At 40.1% G+C, this 19461-nt stretch overlaps 1 protein-coding gene across 6 annotated transcripts in view; it reads right to left on the bottom strand.

The window, feature by feature from the left end:
- Positions 1 to 2250: 2250 nt before the first annotated feature.
- LOC115573227 (solute carrier family 12 member 7-like) overlaps positions 2251 to 19461 on the bottom strand; it is a 32216-nt gene continuing 15005 nt past the window's right edge. For 2 of the 6 annotated variants that reach the window (XM_030403921.1, XM_030403926.1), the window contains 24 exons: positions 18464 to 18610; positions 17452 to 17506; positions 16462 to 16592; positions 16249 to 16373; positions 16059 to 16163; positions 14196 to 14401; positions 13874 to 14056; positions 13008 to 13106; positions 12416 to 12473; positions 11796 to 11970; positions 10462 to 10580; positions 10242 to 10340; positions 10026 to 10145; positions 9825 to 9929; positions 8905 to 9073; positions 8418 to 8613; positions 7995 to 8164; positions 7222 to 7353; positions 6953 to 7060; positions 6528 to 6638; positions 4606 to 4766; positions 4287 to 4301; positions 3852 to 3985; positions 2251 to 3333 (listed from right to left, as the gene is read on the bottom strand). In XM_030403921.1, coding sequence (XP_030259781.1) covers positions 3242 to 3333; positions 3852 to 3985; positions 4287 to 4301; positions 4606 to 4766; positions 6528 to 6638; positions 6953 to 7060; positions 7222 to 7353; positions 7995 to 8164; positions 8418 to 8613; positions 8905 to 9073; positions 9825 to 9929; positions 10026 to 10145; positions 10242 to 10340; positions 10462 to 10580; positions 11796 to 11970; positions 12416 to 12473; positions 13008 to 13106; positions 13874 to 14056; positions 14196 to 14401; positions 16059 to 16163; positions 16249 to 16373; positions 16462 to 16592; positions 17452 to 17506; positions 18464 to 18610 — 3015 coding nt within the window. In that variant the 3' untranslated portion in view covers positions 2251 to 3241. The remainder of the gene's footprint in view (positions 3334 to 3851; positions 3986 to 4286; positions 4302 to 4605; positions 4767 to 6527; positions 6639 to 6952; positions 7061 to 7221; positions 7354 to 7994; positions 8165 to 8417; positions 8614 to 8904; positions 9074 to 9824; positions 9930 to 10025; positions 10146 to 10241; positions 10341 to 10461; positions 10581 to 11795; positions 11971 to 12415; positions 12474 to 13007; positions 13107 to 13873; positions 14057 to 14195; positions 14402 to 16058; positions 16164 to 16248; positions 16374 to 16461; positions 16593 to 17451; positions 17507 to 18463; positions 18611 to 19461) is intronic. The other 4 variants (XM_030403922.1, XM_030403924.1, XM_030403923.1 and 1 more) reach the window with 4 other exon arrangements.

The raw sequence follows: 19461 nt of genomic DNA on the forward strand, positions 1-19461 counted from the left end.
CAGCAGTGCTGGTTGTTAAACATCGAAAACAACAACTTCCACAATCCCACACTTCTTACGTCTTTTGTTTTGACTGAGAAACCACTGGCAGCAGAAATTATATACCGTGCGTTTAACACACTGGCCTGTGAGAAAACAAGCATTGTAACACTCGACCATGACCAAGCAACAATATGACAGGGTTTGGCTGGACAACTGACACATATCCAAACTGTTTGTGTGCAGCTGTCATTTTAGTAAAGGGTAAACATAGCCCTTCAATCAGCGAGCCTCTCCACAGAGCCAATCAGGAGGTTTGTTTCAATGAAGACATATCATGGCATGTCTTACAGTTTCGTTTCTCCACATCAAACAGCAATTGGAGTCATTAAACATGACCTGCAATGATGCATATACCACGTTATATATGTATATGCATAGTTGTTTATTCCATTCATAATCTCAAAATATGTCCATCTATATATGAGCCCATATAGGACATCTCTTATGCAGATCATAACTGGACGCTTTTGTGCAACTTGAACATACACAACAGAAGGAAGAGGTTATAGATGGCAAAACTTTGGTTGGGAAAACCTCAGTGAACCCAACATTTTTTCTCTTCTTCTTTTTCATGTGCTCTGTGAATTTGTTTTACACAGTGACACTTGTGGTCATTGTGGTTTTTTTTTTTTTTTTTACGTGGATGCTGGCTACAAGACAAGATTTCCATTGCGGACACAATAAAGTGTCAAATTAGGTTAACTGTTCTGAATCTTTGTAAAAGACTGATTGTGCTTTAAACTGAGTAGGGATTACAGACAGGACAGGATGTGGCAGAGTTGTAGTTCAGACTGTGATCAGAGCATCAGACCGAGATTGTTGTTGTTGTTCTGTGCGTGCTGACCCAGCTAACCACTCTGTGGGACAAACAGGAAGCCATTTATCCAAGGCCAAGTTCCCCTGAAAGCTTCCTACAGCAGCTCCAAGATTTTCTTTGTTCTTATGCGAACCAGTAGACAAAGATAATTTTAGGATTAAATTGATTTTTGGAAAGTGAGCCTGGGCCAGTTATGTAAGAGGTGACAACAATCAGCACTCATCTGCGTCAGACAGGAACACATCTGACAGGAATGTATCACATTCTGGGTGCATTTTATAATAAACGAAATCAACTATTTAAATACATGAAACATTCCTGTTACTGAAGAGTAATCAGAGAAATGTGGTCTACATCTGTCATTCAGCTTCATTTCCTTTGATTAACACTTCCTGCTTTGATGTTTCCTGCCTTTTGTCTGTGCGTGTCTGTAGATGCATGTGTCATGTCATGTTATGGGAGTTTCCATCCAACTCTGAACAAACACTTCTCAGTGTGAGCCAGCTCATCATTTATGGGCACAAATAGTCCCTAAAGCTCTGACAGTGACGGAACATACTGTATGCTCTTCTCTTTTGGCTGCAGTGTTTCAAGTAGCAATAAGTAAAAAAAAAAATAAAGGGTTTAAAACATCAATAATTCAATACAATAGTCAATAGAATGTGAAAAAAACATTTTACAGACTATCTATGTCTATGTACTGTGCTTCACTGATATCTATTAGCGGCTAGCCCCTACCCATCCGGTATAAAAATCGTTTATATCCTAAAAGGCAATAGTGACAGAAGCATCCAGACTGCCCTCAGGCCAACAACACAGGAGACTGTCCTGCTGGATTTGCTCCTGGCACCGATGACAGCACCATAACCCCCTTACTTAGAACTCTGACTTGAGCGCCCACTGATGCCTGACTTCCCTGTCCCTCTTCTTCATCAGCCCCCATAGTCTGAGTTCTGGTCGAGCTTCTGTAAATCACCTCTGTACTTTATTCCCTGTCCTCAAACTGGCCTCTGTCGATCTCTGAGATTGTGATCAGCCCTGGCCCGGCCATCTTGGAGGCTGCTGGGCCCAACTCTGTTGCCTGTTCTCCTGGCTCCCATTCTGGTGCCTATTCCGGTGCTGTTCCCTGCTGCCATTCCCAACAGATGACAGACCAGCAACAACTTACTTTGTTATTGAGGTTTGTAGAACTCTTTGGAGGAATACAATGTCAGTCACCAACAGTGTATAATGTAATTAAAGACAGCAAGCTACCATGATTAAGTCCAAAGTATCAACAACTTTCTAGACATTATTTCACATTATACCTTTATGAGTAGTCCATCTGCAGTGACAAACATATGACACAACACACACATGAATAGTCAGACTAAAGACCCAGAGTCCCGGACTTAACTATTTTGCTTGTTTAATATCGATGTGCCCTTTTCCTTAAAAGAACATATGGCAGATTGTAGGTACTTTTCTGTGCTTAAGAAATAGTCATAATATATGAAAATAGTAATACTACACAGGCTCCATATTGCTCATCAATATCATCATCATTTTTATCATCAGTGCACACTAAGAACTGAGCTCACACAGGCAGCGTAACATTTGCTCAACACAAAAATCATGAAATGATGTAAAATTTACAAAAATGCTAAAATTACCAAAGTTCCTTTTTTACTATCTCTTCCTTTTTAATCACTTGTGACACTAATATCCACATGTGAAAAAACAAACAGTGATAAACAACAATCAAGACAAAATATAAATTACAATCAATACAAACAAATTTGCCCTTAAACTGTCCTGACCGCACCCACTGAGACTTTGGCTTTAACTTATGATGTAGTGGTATGACACAGTACATGATTCTAAACTATAACAGCTTAATTATTTATGTTCAACTCATCCCATGATTACAAACCAGTCCTTTAGTGGCACTGAAATAAATAAAGACGCTGTTAGCTATGTTAGCTTCCTCGATGAAACCAGTGAGCTATTTACCAGCTACCAAAATCAGTGAAATGCAAAAAATGATATCAAGCTGTTGATATTGTGTTCCTTCCTCCGGCAAGTGCCTGGTCAAGCAATAAAACACAGCTCTTCAGCTCTACGGGGGGAGGGGGGCTCTGGGCCTGCTGCAGACAATGCACTGAGTTCAGGCAGTGCCACAGGTAGACTCCTCTGTTCTTCCTAGCGACTACGGTCCTCGAAAAGGGGCAGTGTTGCTTTTTTTTTGAATCCCTTCAGTAAGACAGGGGGTGTACTGTACTTCCTCTTAAAGTCCATCTTAAAGTCATGCACTCCTCTGTCAACCCCCTGCCCTCTGGGGTCCTGCTGTCCACCAATGTTATCTTCCAGTGTCCTTCCAAACAGAAAAGGAACATCATGGTGCTAAGAGTAGATGGTAATGACCTCCCGACCTCCTCCACGGACCAACAGGACACGGTCCAGGCCGTCCATCAGGACCTCCAGGAACTCCATATCTAAGAGACACTGATTAAGGACACACTGGACAACAGAGCAACCCATGCTGGCATATTCAGATATATTCACTCATAAGAGCAGTTTTGAAGACCTCCATTTCTGGGTGTGAAAGATTCTTCTGACAGTGGTGGCATATACAATAACTAAGTGCATCTTCAAGTGCTGATCTACTTCTACTATTTTTTCTATTTGTCTGGAGGCAAAGAACACAAGAGTGGTTTTCCTCATGAGCTCTTATCACTACCTGATTAGCTTAGCATAGCAATAAAGACCAGAAATAGGGGTAACATTCAGCCTGGCCTGGTTATAATCTGCCTACCATCATTAATACTTCACACAAACCCAAGTGCAACGGGACAAAATGCTTCAGATTTAACATCTAAGATCTTACTTGTCAATTAGAGGTGAAGAAGCATTTCTCCAAAAATGTTGAACTATTCCTTTTATTTTACCCGTATTTCTATGACTGACTGTATGCCACAATGACTCCTTGACTGAATCAGCTGAGTAAGGATACAGTTCTCATCGCCTTTCTTGTTCTTCGGTGGGCCGGGCATGTTGAGCAAGACCAGCTGTGAATTCTGGGATTTCTCGACCACCACGCCATTCAGCTTCACAGCTGTGTGCATCCTCCGCACGTTGGACTGGTTTCTAGGTTATACCACAGACATTCATTCAAAACATCAGTTATTCTGTCTTTCCTAGCAGAGGGCTGTTTCAGTGTAGTCATCAATCTACAGGAAGCACAGTGAGGGTGATGGGTGAATCTGATGGTCTCATACAGACACATGAAAGCTGCATAATTGTCATCGTGCACCCTGAGGCCCATGCAAACTGAACCTGTGATCTGCATTCACATAAGCATGCCGACACATTGTCAGGTTATTCTCACTTCATGCACGGAAAGAGTTCAGGCACATGCAAGCAAAAGGCGAAGGATAAAGTGACTTACAGATTCTCCCACTCCCTAGATGAAGGGAACAAAATATAACACATCCAACATTAACACAAGCTTTAATTGTCTATTGATCATCGTTTACCATTTTTTAGATTACTCAAATGCAGTAGGGATTAAAACAGTTATGAAACAGTATTAATTCATTTCATTTCAAACATGTGAGCCTACAGCAGAATTATTGAATGCATAGGCATTAACATTCTCTTTATAACTACTGCAAATCTATCACTTATAGTGATTGTATCTTGGCGCAGTACAACAGCAGATTACAACAGTAATAGTAAGAGTTCAGTCTACTCATTGGTCTACTTACGGCTTCATATTGAACATGTCTTTGACTCCCATTTCCCTCTGCCTGTTCCTCTCATGGACCAGTTTGTCTTTGGTCCAGGTCATGTGCACACGGTCAGGTGCGGCAGCTTTGTCATTCATCGCAGAATGTGAGGCTGTGTTTCGGTCGTGGATCAACTGGGCCTGAACAAAGGACAGATGACACGCTACAGCCTCATTCTTTTAGTTAAACACTGGATTCCAATGGAATTTCTAGCAGATTCCTAACTTTTAAACATAAAACTGTCTTGCATCTCTGGAGAAACAGTAATTTGATTTGATTACCACAATACTAATACTCAAAATGAAGACTTTTTCTAGTTCCACATTTCATTTCAGTACTACTCCGCTTTTTGACTAGCTGTCAGCAGGATTTTAAATCACAAAGCATCAACTGCAAAATGACTGACGTCACTGCAGAATTCTCATAAGCTGTTGTCATTGTTAAGAAAAAATAACAGGAAAAAGACTGAACATTTTTTAGATGCAGATATGGTTATGTTTAGGGTAGTCAGGTGACAGACAGTTTATGGGGATGACAGTTCATGCAGGAAAATAATGTAGAAGCACACAGTGGACACAGCGAACCATCTAGCCTGTTCATGTTATCTCTATTAAAAAGACAGTGAAATAAAAATGACAGTTGTCAAGTTCTGATTCTGTCAACCTGTGTTAATTGTACACTTATCTGTTGCTGTATGCCAAAATCCTGGTAAAAATGTCAGTATTTTATATCAGAATCTCTCTGTGTTCTCTTCCTGTAACATCTGAATACATACATAAATGTCTACCAGCCTGTGGGTCGGTTTAGCTGGCTACCCCCAGTGTTCACTGTTAGCTTGTGGGTTGTGGTAGGATGTATCTGTTTGGATGTCAGCTGATAAAAACTGTATAATAACACTATTGAAGGTGAAGGCCAACAGTATCACTTTAGCTCCAGAACTCACAATACAGCAATGTGACCCAATTAAATGTTCGAGATTTGTTTTTTAAATTCTTCTTGTAACAAATTCTGCATCACTTCGAAGTGTCTCACACTACTGAAACCAAAAGAAGCTTTAACTTCCCTTTCACAGTGACTTTAAACGTCTGACTGAACTTTTCAAATGACAAAGAAAAAAATGAACATTCATGACATGACATGATCTGTGATGTTTCAGCCCATGAGTCCTCACCTTCTCCAGTCAGATGCTTCTGCACCTCTCTGTGACAATATTATTAGAAGTTGAGAGGAAGGGAGGACAGTATACATATCACTCACTAGGAAATGCCTTCATAACAACAATGAAAGTTTAGGTTTGGCTATCGGTGCGGTATACAGGTATAGGTATAATAGAATAAAATAATTCCTATTTTATAAGGCTGACCTCTTAGTCACATTACACCTCACCTTAGTAAAGTAAAGTCAACCAAGAATTGTTGCATTGCAAATCCAAATTTAAGTCACTTGTGACTAATCACAACAGACTGAGGGTCCTAAAGGATCATCAAAAATCACTTTTAGTTTCAGCCTGGTTAAGAACTATCTATAATCAGACAGATTTTCGACTGAAAGCACTTCTGCAGACTGTCAGAATGTCTTAGGTGTAGATGTAATAGTTAGTTATTCAGCAGCAGCAGGTTGATGGAAAATACCCACACTACATGGAGTCTTGTGCACATTTAAAGGCACCCATTGAGGGGTTTGTCTTCCTCTAGTGGCAGCTGTTGAGCTCTGTGTCTCTTTGCAGTGACTGGAAAGAAGACAGCAAACACTGAGGCTGACCGTTATATCCCCGAGTTCAACTTCTGATGACAGCACCGCAGGTGTTATGAATGGATAATGACAGGATGACGAGTGAGGATGGCATGATAAAGGGAGGGAGCAATGGCATCATGGTTTGCGACTACGAGCCGTTTGGTTACCGCGGATACCTCATCCTCTGGTATGGACGGGATGTTGAGGTAAGGAGTGTCAGCAGCGGATGGCTTCTTCCTCTTTATGGAGCCACGCGATACGTCTGTGATGCTCTGAATCTGAGCCAATTGTCCAATAACAGTGTCGGAGGAAGAGTTCAAAGGTCAGCAACAGCAGAAGAGACCTTGAGGGGTTATGCTACATATTACAGCTGTGATAGAGTTTTTAAAGTGTAGACATTACATCTGAAAATATCAAATGTGATATATTTGTTAAGGTTACTGCAATTTTACAGTGCTACAGACATTTTCTTATGGTGCAGTTATACACCGTACAGTTTCCAAAGTAGAGATTTATTGTGTAATTGATTGTGTTCCGGTTCCAGTGCATGATATCTTACAGTGGACGTGTTGTAATGTGAGTGTCATAGTACCTCTCTCTCCCTCTCAGTGCGAGACAGCTGCATCTGTTTGAGCATCTGAGACCTCTGCTCCATCACCAGCGTCTTCTCATAGGTGAAGGCTGAGATGTCGCTGTCATGCTAGAGGGACACATAACAACACTGACAATTTCAGATTCATACAGAGTATAGGCCATCAATGTATTTGCTGTAGCTAATTTCCTCATTAAGAGCAGTTTAAAGGGAACGGGTAGCTTAGACCTGGAGCCGCAAGTGACTGACTGAGAAGCAAACCATCTTACCATCTCCACCACCTCCACCTCTGCATCCAGGCGTAGATGGTAAAGAAACATCTGCAGGTCTTTCTTCATCTGGATGGAGTTGTCGTCCATCTGGGCCACCGTGAAGATGCGCATTTTACACTTCCTCCACACCTGCAGAGACAGTATCAGCTGCTGGTTATACACACACAGTTAAGCAGCAAAGGCAACCAAGTCATATCTCTGATGCTAAACCATCTCAATTTTTTTATCTTTTTATTTTATTCTATTGGAGACTGGCAGCCTCTACTCTGTAAACAAACTGTGTGATACCAGGCTGCATTAGGCAGCATATGGATTACTTTTATGGCACAAAACACAAGTTGCTATATAGAACAAGAAAAGACAGCAGTTCTTCAAGTAAAGAGGTGTTAGAGTATGAGAGCGGAAGGCTGATGAAATAACTCATGTTCGCCCCTCTGAGAAAAACAGTGGAGAAAATAAAAAAAAGAAGAAGGAAATTAAATTAAGTCTTGAACTTATCTATTAAAAAAACACTAACAATGCCATTTATTTGATAAAGAAGCTTGGCCTAACCAAGCAACTGAGTCTGGGTATTACTTCACTAATAATCCTAACATATCAGGGACAAGCTGTGTCAAGCTTTAGTTATCTATACACTTTAACTCTATATAGAGTCAAAATGGGTTTCCTTCGCTACTTTTTAAAACTGATAGTTGCATATAAATGAAAATGAAATTAACTTAAAGTGAAAAGGTCAAGAAGATTTAAAACACAAGCAAACACACGCATACCTTGTGTTGACTCAGTAAAAATGGCAGCAGCATGAGCAGTCCCCCATCATGTACAATCCACCACACATCAATGGTTCCCTCCTTCAGACGGTCCTGGTTTCCTGGGAAATGGTCGATGTTCTTAGCAACCAACAGAGCCTGCTGAGCTTCTGTCGTCTCCCTCACTGTTTCTGCAGATAGAAATAGAATGAAAGAGAGAGGGATAGAATAATGACGGGGCATTTCAAATGTTTGAGGTTTACAACCAAAGAAGTTCCCCAGTGTTTCCCTTTTTCCTAAAAAGATTAAGGTTCCCTCCTCTTGTTAAAAGACCTTTGTGTTCAACCCACAAAAATCTTGTGTGAAACAATACCGGTAAAGCTCTTAGTAAGATACAGTTTTACAGATTACAAACTTGCTTCCAGATTCTCTCGTGTAGTTTACCTATGAAGTTCCTCCTTGCGGAGGAGTCCCGGGCTTGTTTCCAACCTGCTGGCCAGGCCATCAGGACAGCGTTGTGTTTCATTCCTCCAAGTCCTGCTGACTGGATGAGCAGGGAGAAACCATCTCGTAGGTTGGATGACACCACCACGTGGGAGAAAGCCTTCATCTTCTCTGCAGCCATGGCTGCTTTCAAGTTCTGAAGGTAACAATTGGAGCAAAGAAAAGGTGGACGAAGAGAGGGATGACAAAGGCTCAGCGATTTTAAACATGGTGAACTGTGCGCATTATTTCGCAGCGCTCTCATGCTCTGCCTGTTAAACGTGTTGGCAATCTCTTTTCTATTTGTAACTTATAAAAATGACTACCATTTCTTTCAGTTACCTACTAAGAGGGACAGACTGCCTTTATATGTGTGTTACATTTAAACAGGCGATGTATGCTTGCTGACTACATTAGGCAGAGAAGATAATGTAACAAATGGACAAACCTGCTCTCCTGTCTTGACATCATTCCGCCGGGTCATGTAGGTCCCCTCCAGGACTGAACAGACGATGGTCAGCCCCTTTCCTGCTTTGAGCTGCGTACTGAAGGACATGAGGCGAGGGTGTTTCACCGCCAGGTCTGCGTCCAACTTACACATCACCAACAGCTGAGGCCTGAGGAAAGACAAACACGTAGTGAGTAGAGTGCGAGCAAAAAGCGTGAGTGCAATATATATACATATTGAGAGTTAAAATGAATGATGGAAATCCATTGATTGCATGAGAGGAAACTTTATAACTTAACACCATGGAAAAATAAGACATGTTAAAGGCAAAGTGTGTTTAGTTTACACATCAAGGTGTGTGTACAAGTCTTGGGGAGTAATACTGTATATGTGAGCCTTTTTGTGGCTCCAGAGGAAGCTGTATGAAGTCTGAAAAATGACCTCCAGTGATGTCACTGAAGTCAGACGGAGGTGTAGAGTTAGACAAGAAGCGACTACCAGACCTTTTCATCTCAGTCCACATCTCTGCTCGAGGCAGCTGGCTTGAGACTACATTAGCTGCTACAAGAATAACACACCCACATTTCTGATTGTACTATCCATGGCTGAGCTGCATTGTGGGTAATGTAGGCACCAGGTTTTGAAAAGGTAAAAACAGAATGCCATGAATTAAACAATGATATTTCCGGTCCCACTGAATCGATTTTAATGTTTTACAATTTTCATCTTATATGTCACAATGTTACAGTGAAATGCTAAACTGGTGCTAAATGTCACAGTATGTTAGCAGTGTTTTGTGTTCAGTAGCGATTGTGATACTCTGTTCTTGAAGATCCCACATATAGTACTTCATGTTTTGTGCTCCAAATCCCCTGGCTTCATTATGACTGAAGCATGTCAGAACATAAACACACACTCACCTCCAGTTTTTGGTGTGTAGTGGTACTTCCTCTAGCCGGATGAGAGCATAGCGAGCTGCATTTAAGGACAGACCTCTGATCCCATCTCCCCATTCCTTCACTGCCCTGCAACCAAAAGGACCAAATAGGAAAGCATGTTTTGCTTGGATACTACCAGTAATGGAGAGTAATGGTCCCTCAAACTAAAGCCCTCTCACTCACCCTTTGTACTCGATGTACTTGTAGATACAGCTGGCTATCACAATGGCAACCAGAGCATAGTACCAGGAGGAGACGAACATGAGAGAGAGACATAGACTCATCCCCAAGAAGGACAGGGTCCTACAGGACACACATACGAAGTATTACAAGGTTAGGTTTCTATAAAATTTGCAGGATTTTCTTTGTCGCACAGTTCAGGATGGTAGCTGCTCTTACCAGTGATAGAACTTGAAGCGAGGTCGCCAGTTGGGGGTACGGAGCAACGTCTGAACAGCACAGGCCAGGTTGACAAACAGATAGCACATGAGGAAAAACCTGTGCAGACACACAGACAAAGAAGATGGTTAAAGAGAAAGAGAAATGTTATTAAATGCACATCACTTTGGCAAGAACAGTTTGGCAAGAAAAGTAACACAGACAATGTTAAACCACGTACATTGAGAGGATGGGGGCCACAGCATCCAGAGAAGCAAAGAGGATTCCTATCTCACAGATCCCAACTGTCAGCAACAGAGCCCATGTGGGCTCACCATTAGTCTTCCCGTGACCAAACACCTGAAGAAGACAGAAAGAGGGAGATAAAGTTTGAAACAGTACTCCATTAAAAGGAGGAAATGAAAAAAACACCAATACAAACACATCTTCAGGCCAAAACAGGTCAAAAAGCGCAGTAGCTGCTGAATAGAATTCCATATTTTTTTCTTTGAGATGGTTGATTTATGTTCACTAACACACTTCAAACTGTCTGCAGCCATAGAGGGGAAATGTACTTTATGACCAAACCAAGAAGAGATTGAGTATCTGGTGAGTGCTGACTTTGGTAAGAGACAAAACTGAACAGAAACACAGACTGTTCAGACACAGTGGCTCTGTCCAATATTTTTTACTCACACAAAATGTGCAAGTAAAAGGAAATGAGAAAAAATGTGAAAATCTAACACAATCCTTCCATATGATGATTATTTATAGCAATGTTGCAAGGGGGATGTTTTGGTTGAATATTTTATTATAATATTTTAGCTCAGAATTCCTTCAGATTAAGGCATAATCTGTCTTTGTTTGAAGTCATGTAGATCTGCAGGTCTGGGCCATTGTGAATTTTGCTAGAACCTGGGATAAAATTCCGAGGACGAAAAAAAACCAGACGTCTGTTCGAGTGGTTGTTCAATGAGGTCCAGCGTTTATGCGAGAAAACTTGATTGTAATTAGTTCACACAAAAAGTGCACAGGAAACTTATTTAGTCACATACAAAATTTCCTGCAGGCGGTTTGCAATAAAAATCTTTCCAGTGAAGAGAACTGATGATGCCTTTCACTGTGCAGCAGCTGCAGATCCTTTGAAGTTGAAATCAATGTCTTGACTTATCAATCAGTTGCTTAGTTAGATCTGAACTGAGGCTTGAAGTAGAACGAAATTTAAATTTGGACGATTGTATATTCTGTTGCTAGGAACAGTGACCTGGTTAGGAAAATCAACCCTCAAACACACATAATAAAGCCACGTAAAACCTTTGAACATGTCGTCGCTGCTACTGCCTAGCCTCGTGTTGAACAAAAACCTTATTAAACCGGCACTTTCAATTCCTGCGCTCATTAAATCCGACATTAAAAAGCTACGGCAAAAAGCATGTGAGGAAGCCGAAGAGAGCCATTTAAGTCCGAATGATAAAATTACACAAACCAACAGTTGCTCTATGTTTGGGGGATTCTTGAGAGTATGAGCACACCTAACTGTTACATATGGAAAACAAAGATCTTTCTAATGCCAACCTGTAAGAATGGAATGATGCCATCCCGAGCGATGGCCTGCAGCAGCCGGGGGGCGCCAGTGAGGCTCTGAAGCCCTGCCCCACAGCAGGAGAAGAACGAGCCAATCACAATCACCCAGGGTGAGGGCCAGGCCAGAATCCCAATGACAGGGTTCTTCTTTACTGAGAAACCAAACCTGAAACACACGGGCATGCGTACAGTTTACCAAGTGTGCTACAGCACATTATTATGATGACTAAACTGCTGTGTGACCCAAAAGCCTGTGCTCTGGCTCAGTCTTTGAATAACTGACTACTGTGATTGTATGAATGGATTGTATACACATTTTCATTCATGTAAGGCCTATATATGTAAAGAGTTTTTAACTGCAAAAACTGGAGAATTCACATTTGTATTGTGCAGGGGCAGGCAAATGAAAGAATAGGGAGTAATTCCAGGTGTAATTCTAGTTGAGTAATTATAGTGGCTGTGGCTAAGGGGTATGGCCAGCGTCTTGTTATCGGTAGGCTGTTGGTTAGATTCTCCTGGTCTGCATGTCGAAAGTGACCTTGGGTAAGATATTGAACCCCTAAACCAGCCTGGCACTAAATTAGTAAGAAATTGATGAAAAATACACCCACTTGTCTCTCAGCACTACTCCTTCAATACAAGCTCCAAACAAGACCACACAGGAGATATCTGGCCATGAGGTTAAGATGGAAATACACACACTTTGCATTAAAAGTCTGGTCTGTGACATTGAAAAACAGATAAAAACAGTATTGTTGCTCTCCATGATCAACTAATATACTTCCTACATATCCATTTGCTTATGTGTGCACATTTATAGATTGGCTTATAAGCTGCAAACACAAGTTTGGCCTAATAAAGTGACTTTAAATACATTTCACGTGTGTATAAATTACATGACTAGATCAGTGTATCATAACAGCAGACAGAAAAAAATATGAAAGAGATTTTTTTGTGTATAACACTTGAACAATAAACGTTTTATGATGTTTAAGTTGAAATTCCTGTTAACATTCAATGCAATATTTGAGTAAACACTTGAGGTTTTTGTATAAATCTGCATTAAATTGATGTAATCAGACAGTTAAATTTGACACTTATACTGAACTTATGTAATAGCATAATGTGGAAAATTAGCATCTACTCAAAATAATGGAGGTTTTAGGCAAAACACTTGTTTAAATGTGATCAACAAGAGGATACAGATGAAGGAGGTGGTGAGAATAGCCATGATGGTTCCTATTGGGATGGACCTCTGTGCATCTCTGAGATCCCCAGACCTGTTAGAGCCAGCCATTATACCTGAAATGACACACACACACACACACACACACACACAGACACACACACACAACCTTAAAGTTAAGAGTGTGGAGGATTTACTGAGGTACTTTAGTAAATGTATCAGTACCGCGGTGTGAAAATATTCTTTTAAAAGTCCTTCATTTAACAGTTCACTTCAGGAAAGCTCGATAAGTATTAAAACGAAATGTAGTCCATGTTGCAAAGGTACAAATGCTCACTGTGTGCCAGATCTTTTCAGAGTGATTTAACATATGACTTTTAGCTGACAGACTTCTATTAAAGGGGCACTGTGTATTTATCGTTTCCCTTACTGAAAACACAAGCTGTTCTCAGAGGAAATTGAGTTCCCAGAACACTGTTTGAGTTTTCTCTTCTGATAAAAATGTCCTCCCCAAAACTACATGGTGCATTTTAAGACTTGCGGTGGCAGAATTTTTTTTACATATTCTAAAGAGAAAAAGAATCAAATACTTGTACAACTCAACAATGGGCACGGAAATGTTTTTGCATCGTCTTCGCTATCTAGTAAAAAGTCATGTGCTAATCTTTGAAATCGAATGTAATGGAAATGTCCAAGTAAAGTACAAGTACCTGAACATTTTTAAAAGTACATTGCTTGAGTAAATGTATTTAAAGTAATTCAAGAGGTCATTCCACATTTAGCACATAAAACCTCATAAATAATGTCAGTCTTTCCATTAGATGTAATCTCACAGTGCAACATATAAACATTTGTCCTTAATGTAATATTTGTTATCATCTACCTGTTACAGATGGGAAGTATATTCCCACCAGCAGAGTGAAGTAGGTGGCGATGTCATTGATGACGTAGGGCTTATTGCTGTGGGTGTTCTGTGGCTCTGCTGGCGGGTCCTGGACTTCTACCGAAGGATGGCTTTCCTTCTCTATGAACATACCAGCTGGACCGTAGTCACCCCACAGGTTATCTAAAGGAAAGACACGCAACATCATGAGCTGAGTGCACATCAGGATTCGTTCTGTGCAATGCGTATGAAAACTGATGTTTTAGTCTGAGAGTGGCATAGAGATGAAACAAGCTAGAGGGAAGCTCAGACTCCTTCTCACTTTTGATAACTCCACTCAGCAGCCCAGGAATGGCCTGCATCTCCGTCAGGTTGTTTAATTCGAAGTACTCATCACAGGTTGCGTTGCGATGACTACTGTTGCAGAAGGCTCTCCATAGCTCGGTGGTCCCGGTGTCGTTTTTCAAAAGCTTTGCGCATGTGTCAAACTTGTCGTTCCTCAGAGATCGGTTTCCCAAAAGACACACACTGCAGAGGAGGGAGAGAAAAGTGAGGTTCAAATGAATGAAGAGGAATTTCCTATTTTGTTCTTTACAGTTTGTGATCAAAAATAACCTGAACCCCTGAAACAACAGAACAAAGGGGTTTTGGGTATACAGCAGCTTCAAAGCAACAAGTATCTATCACAACCATAACTACGCACACACAACACCTGCATGTAGATAGTGTTACACCCATTATAAACTATTGTGTCTTGGTTGTTATCACAAGAAGCAAAGCACAACCATGACCACAGCCACGGCAACAAGCAGAGCTCTGGTATCCTGTGGTCTCACTCAGACAGCAAGTTAACTAAAACTGCTAGCTATGTATCAAGCTATTTCAGCTGTTCACATCAGCGGTCACATCTATCCAGTATTACAGCTGAAATCACAAGACAGTTCAGTCTTTCCCTACTGATCAGAGGAAACACAAAAGATTTCCAACAAAACATAAAAACAAAAAAAAAGTATTCGATTAAATAAGGTCTGAAATTTTAGTGCACCTAACTCCCATAATAGTAATAAACAATATACAGCACTTCACTAAAACCAATACTTGTAACACAATACCTTTTGGCGATTTTAGACATTTCATCTTAAACCTCCCAGCCTCTACTTGTAATTTTTTTATATCGCCTTACTGTATTTCATTAACGCTCAATTATTTTAATCTTGACTATTTAGCATAACTGTAGTTTACATTGAATTTATCTTTTACACAGGAATTCTATAGAACTGTATGTTACTTTGCATTTTAATTACATTTAAAACATTTTTTATCAAATTATCCACTGTAAAACAATAGTTTTTAAATGGCTTTTAACTAGCAAATACTTGGGTCAAGGTTGGTTGGTTGATCGATTGATTGATTGGTTGGTTGATTGGTTTATTGACTGACTGACTGATTGATTGAATTAAATTCCAGTGGTGGCAGTAAAGGAACACTTCCAACTTGTGCGATCCAAGCATTAACAACAAGTCCGGAGCGTTTTAAGTCCAAATGTCAAATTTAATTGAAAAAAGATATGTGCAATCATTTAGGAACTCTTGTAAACATGTTTTTATTGAGAAAGTGTTCTTCTCTGGTCCACACTGTTTGTGTTCAGCCTTTTAAATACAACATTTTCGCTGTGGTCAAAAACTGTCTGCAATGCCGCTCGTGGCAGTCTAGCAGCACCATAAATTATATTTATGTAACCACAAATAAAAAAAACTATTTCAGCTTTAACACTTTATAGTAAGTTACAAAAAAGGATCTCATTATGTATCTGCTTTCACTCAGCAGTCCATTTATTCTGCTGAGTCACTTTATTTCAAATGAGCATTTAGTATGTGTATTTTTTAAAAGCATCTTTATAAAGTTATGATGTCATACAGACATTGAAAGATTTACTACTGTATTATGATGGAGAAGAACACTTAACACAACATCCAGACAAATCCCCCAAAAATACAACAAAATGACAAAATGAGCAAGAGGACATGGTATCGAATACAGTAAAGAACAGTCATCATCTGTCCTTCTACGTTATCAGTCAGCATCTAGAGGAGTTCAATGTAATATTTCGTTAATAAAAAATATTTCAGTCTTGATACGAGTCAGTCTTTGACGAGAAATAGTTATTCAGTTGTTAATCACTCACTTAAACTCTGGAGGTTCGATCAGTGTCTTGATGACTCCTGCATAAGTGGCCATGATGGAGAGAACCACACAGGCCAGAAACACCAGAGCCAGTTTGTTCACATACCTGCAGAAAGATAAGGAGGAAGCGTGAGAATGTTGGTGTGTGCGGTGCATGTGCCTGTGTTGGGTTGGTGTGTGTGAATACTTACTTCACCCCTACAAACACTACCAGCGCCATCAGCAGCAGGCAGCATGTGCCATAGACACGCATGTTGTTGGGCATTGCTCCACCGTCGTCTTCATTGAAGACTATTGCCGTTGGAACGATGTACGTCTGGCAGTGAAAAGTAGCGGTGTCATCGCTATGCAGCAGAAGTAACGTAACGTAGCTGAGCTCTTGTTTGTCTTGAGTTGTAACATACCAGCAAGATCTCTATGGTTCCCAGTATGTACATGGATCCAGCGAAGGTTGTTCCGAGGTAGAAACAGAGACCCACTGCTCCCCCGAACTCTGGACCCAAAGATCTGGAGATCATGTAGTACGAGCCACCAGCTTGTGAGAAATAAATCCTGGTTAGACTTCTATCAAATGCATTTATTCTGTTTTGTAATTAAAGATAATTCTTCCAAAAAAAGACACAAATACTGGTCATCAGTTAAAGATAACGCAGTTTTTTGTGAAAATAGAAACATAAAACATTAATTATTGAATTTAAAGGTTCATCGTTGACATTAACATTTAGAGTTAAGAACCATTAATACACACACACACAGTTTAATTTTTGACCAGAATTGGCCTACCTCCAGCTTAATGAATTTAAATGTGGAATCAAATGTTTGATTATTCAGTTGGGTGTGTTATCGGGATTTTATAAATCCAATGTGCACAAATATAATTTTGGTAACCTCACAACCTCAGAGCAGACAAAGTTGTGCACACTCCCTGTGATCTCTTTACACAACAAAGTAGCTACTATATTATTAAATTCCTGGGGTTGGACCCTTGGTTGGGAACCACTGCTTTACACAACAAAGTAGCTACTATATCATTAAATTTTCCAAATAATTACTTCATAATGACATGGTATTTCCTGGGACTTTTTAAAAGAAATTACAGCACTGTAAAAGCATCACCAAATGTGTTATCATTTTTGTTTACCAAAGAAATGCTGTTGAACAAATGGTCACGGTGTGTTTTTTGTGTGATGATGCAATCACTTACATATCTAGCTACGGTCCTGTAAGGTTCAGAAAGAACTACATTTCTAGGTTTTAAAGCTTCTGGCAAAATGCTAACTGTCTCCATCAAAGTTGGTGGTGCAGTTGTGAAGCCATAGCTTCATAATATCATATCATATCATATCATAATGTGTAAAACAAATTAATAATGAATGCAAGGGTTAATAATTTACCTGGGACGACTCCATTGGTTGCTATGGCACTCATTGATATGGCTGTGAGCAAGGTCTGTGTGGAGGGGAAAGGGACGGATTTTAATGGAAATATCACAAACAAAAACTTCCTATCTTGCAATGTTACCCTAACCCTAACCATTCCTGGATCCGTCCCTTTGTCTAGATCCACACCTAAAGTTAATTGGGTCTTTTTTGGGTTGAGACCCATCCTCAGTTCAAGTTGTATGGAATCGGTTTTTGTGCAACCTTGCTGACAAACCAACTAACCACACACAGACACGGGTGAAAACTTAACCTTATTTGTGGATATAATCAAAAAGAAACACACACTGACAGCATAAGAACAAGTTGGTACAAAGCAATCAATAAAAAGCATTTTAGAACAAACAGTATCAAAGAATACGTTTATCTGACTATGAATCTCAGCTTATATTGGATGCCATTGGGTATTTGATGCTTAAACAGCACCGCCAACATCTTTATCCTCAAGATGTCATTTTTACCCATCCTTTTGCTTCCTCTTTGATGGAAAGCATCAGAGCCTAACAGGGTTACTAACCCTTTATTGGAGGATAAAGTTGTGTGTAGATTTGCACACATCACATCACATGAGTGCAGAGCCATGAAGTTCCAACTCTTCAAACAGTCAGCTCTCTGTTTTGCCACGTGGAGCTACTGACGTAAGAGGCCCGTTGTAAATCTGATTAATTTTCTGCTTGTTTTGGCAACCGTCAGTTCAGCCGGGAGACTTATACTATTGTTAATCAGCGCCATAAATTCTGACAGTAATTGTCTGCTATGCCGTGAATGTCAGACTCAATCTCAGACATATCATTGTTAAATGTAGTTATTTTTAAGACAATAAAGAAGAGGGAAGATAGGAAACTTCATAGGACAAAAGTAGGTCACACTGTGATAACACATCATGAAATGATGAAAAGCTGTACTACCTACTTATTGTCGGCAAGAAGTCAGTATGTTGAGTAGTTTGATTTGTAAAAAAACTCACACATATACAGCACATGGAGACGATTGCAAAGGACCCGAGGATTCCTGCTGTACCAACGATCCAGGTGAGACGCAGAAAAAGAATCACGCCCAGGATGTTCTGCATGCAGGGCAGATAAACTCCAATGAAGGTTCCCATCTGTGGGACCTGAGGATGAGTAAACACACACACATGCACACAGATCAGAATAAACCTTTTCAATAGATGAGAGGAGAGGGGAGGGGGTTATTACAGTAATGTCAATCATTCAACTACCTGGTGCATCATATCCTCGATTATTTTGTTGTGATCTGTCGGAAGTGTGCTTAAGCCAAACCTGAATCGTGACACGTGTTTTAATAGTGACACAAAGTATGGGCAGAGGAAAGACAGAACGCAAGAAACACTCCCTGATTTGAACTGTTTTTCATTCAAACCACAAAGTACACACCGGAACAATAGACACTGGGACAAAAGATACTGACTTTTCTTTTGAGTTCTTTGGATTCCTTTTATTTAGGGCAGTTGTAAAGCACATTGGCTTATACACAACTCCAGCACAGTTGCTGGTTTGTTTTGTCTTTTGACATGTTATGAGGCAGTAAAGCTATTGTTCTTTATTCACATGTGTGCATCATATGTAATATTTTAACATTATTAAATAATACTCAACTTCATTGGACATGCAACAATTAAAGCTGTTGTAAAGTCTGGCTGGATCACCATTTCTCCTTAAAGGCAATATGCAAAAGAGGGGTCTTATTAAAAGTGGTTTGAACGGGAGAATGAAGCAATTCATTTGTATAAACTGATACGTGTGAACCTTTTCAAAATGTCAAAGATCTCCTCCTACATGATAGAAGACATAAGAAATGTGCTCAGTTTTGAATAATAATGCGGGATTAGTTGGTTGCTGTTTCGTAAACGCATCATTTAAAGGGGACAGACCGTTGATTGATGAGTCTCATTCCCAGGTTGTCAGAAACCAATGTTTTGGGTCTTAATCATTGGTTAACCAA

The sequence above is a fragment of the Sparus aurata genome, chromosome 21 (assembly GCF_900880675.1).
Source record: "Sparus aurata chromosome 21, fSpaAur1.1, whole genome shotgun sequence".
Classification (NCBI taxonomy): Eukaryota; Metazoa; Chordata; class Actinopteri; order Spariformes; family Sparidae; genus Sparus; species Sparus aurata.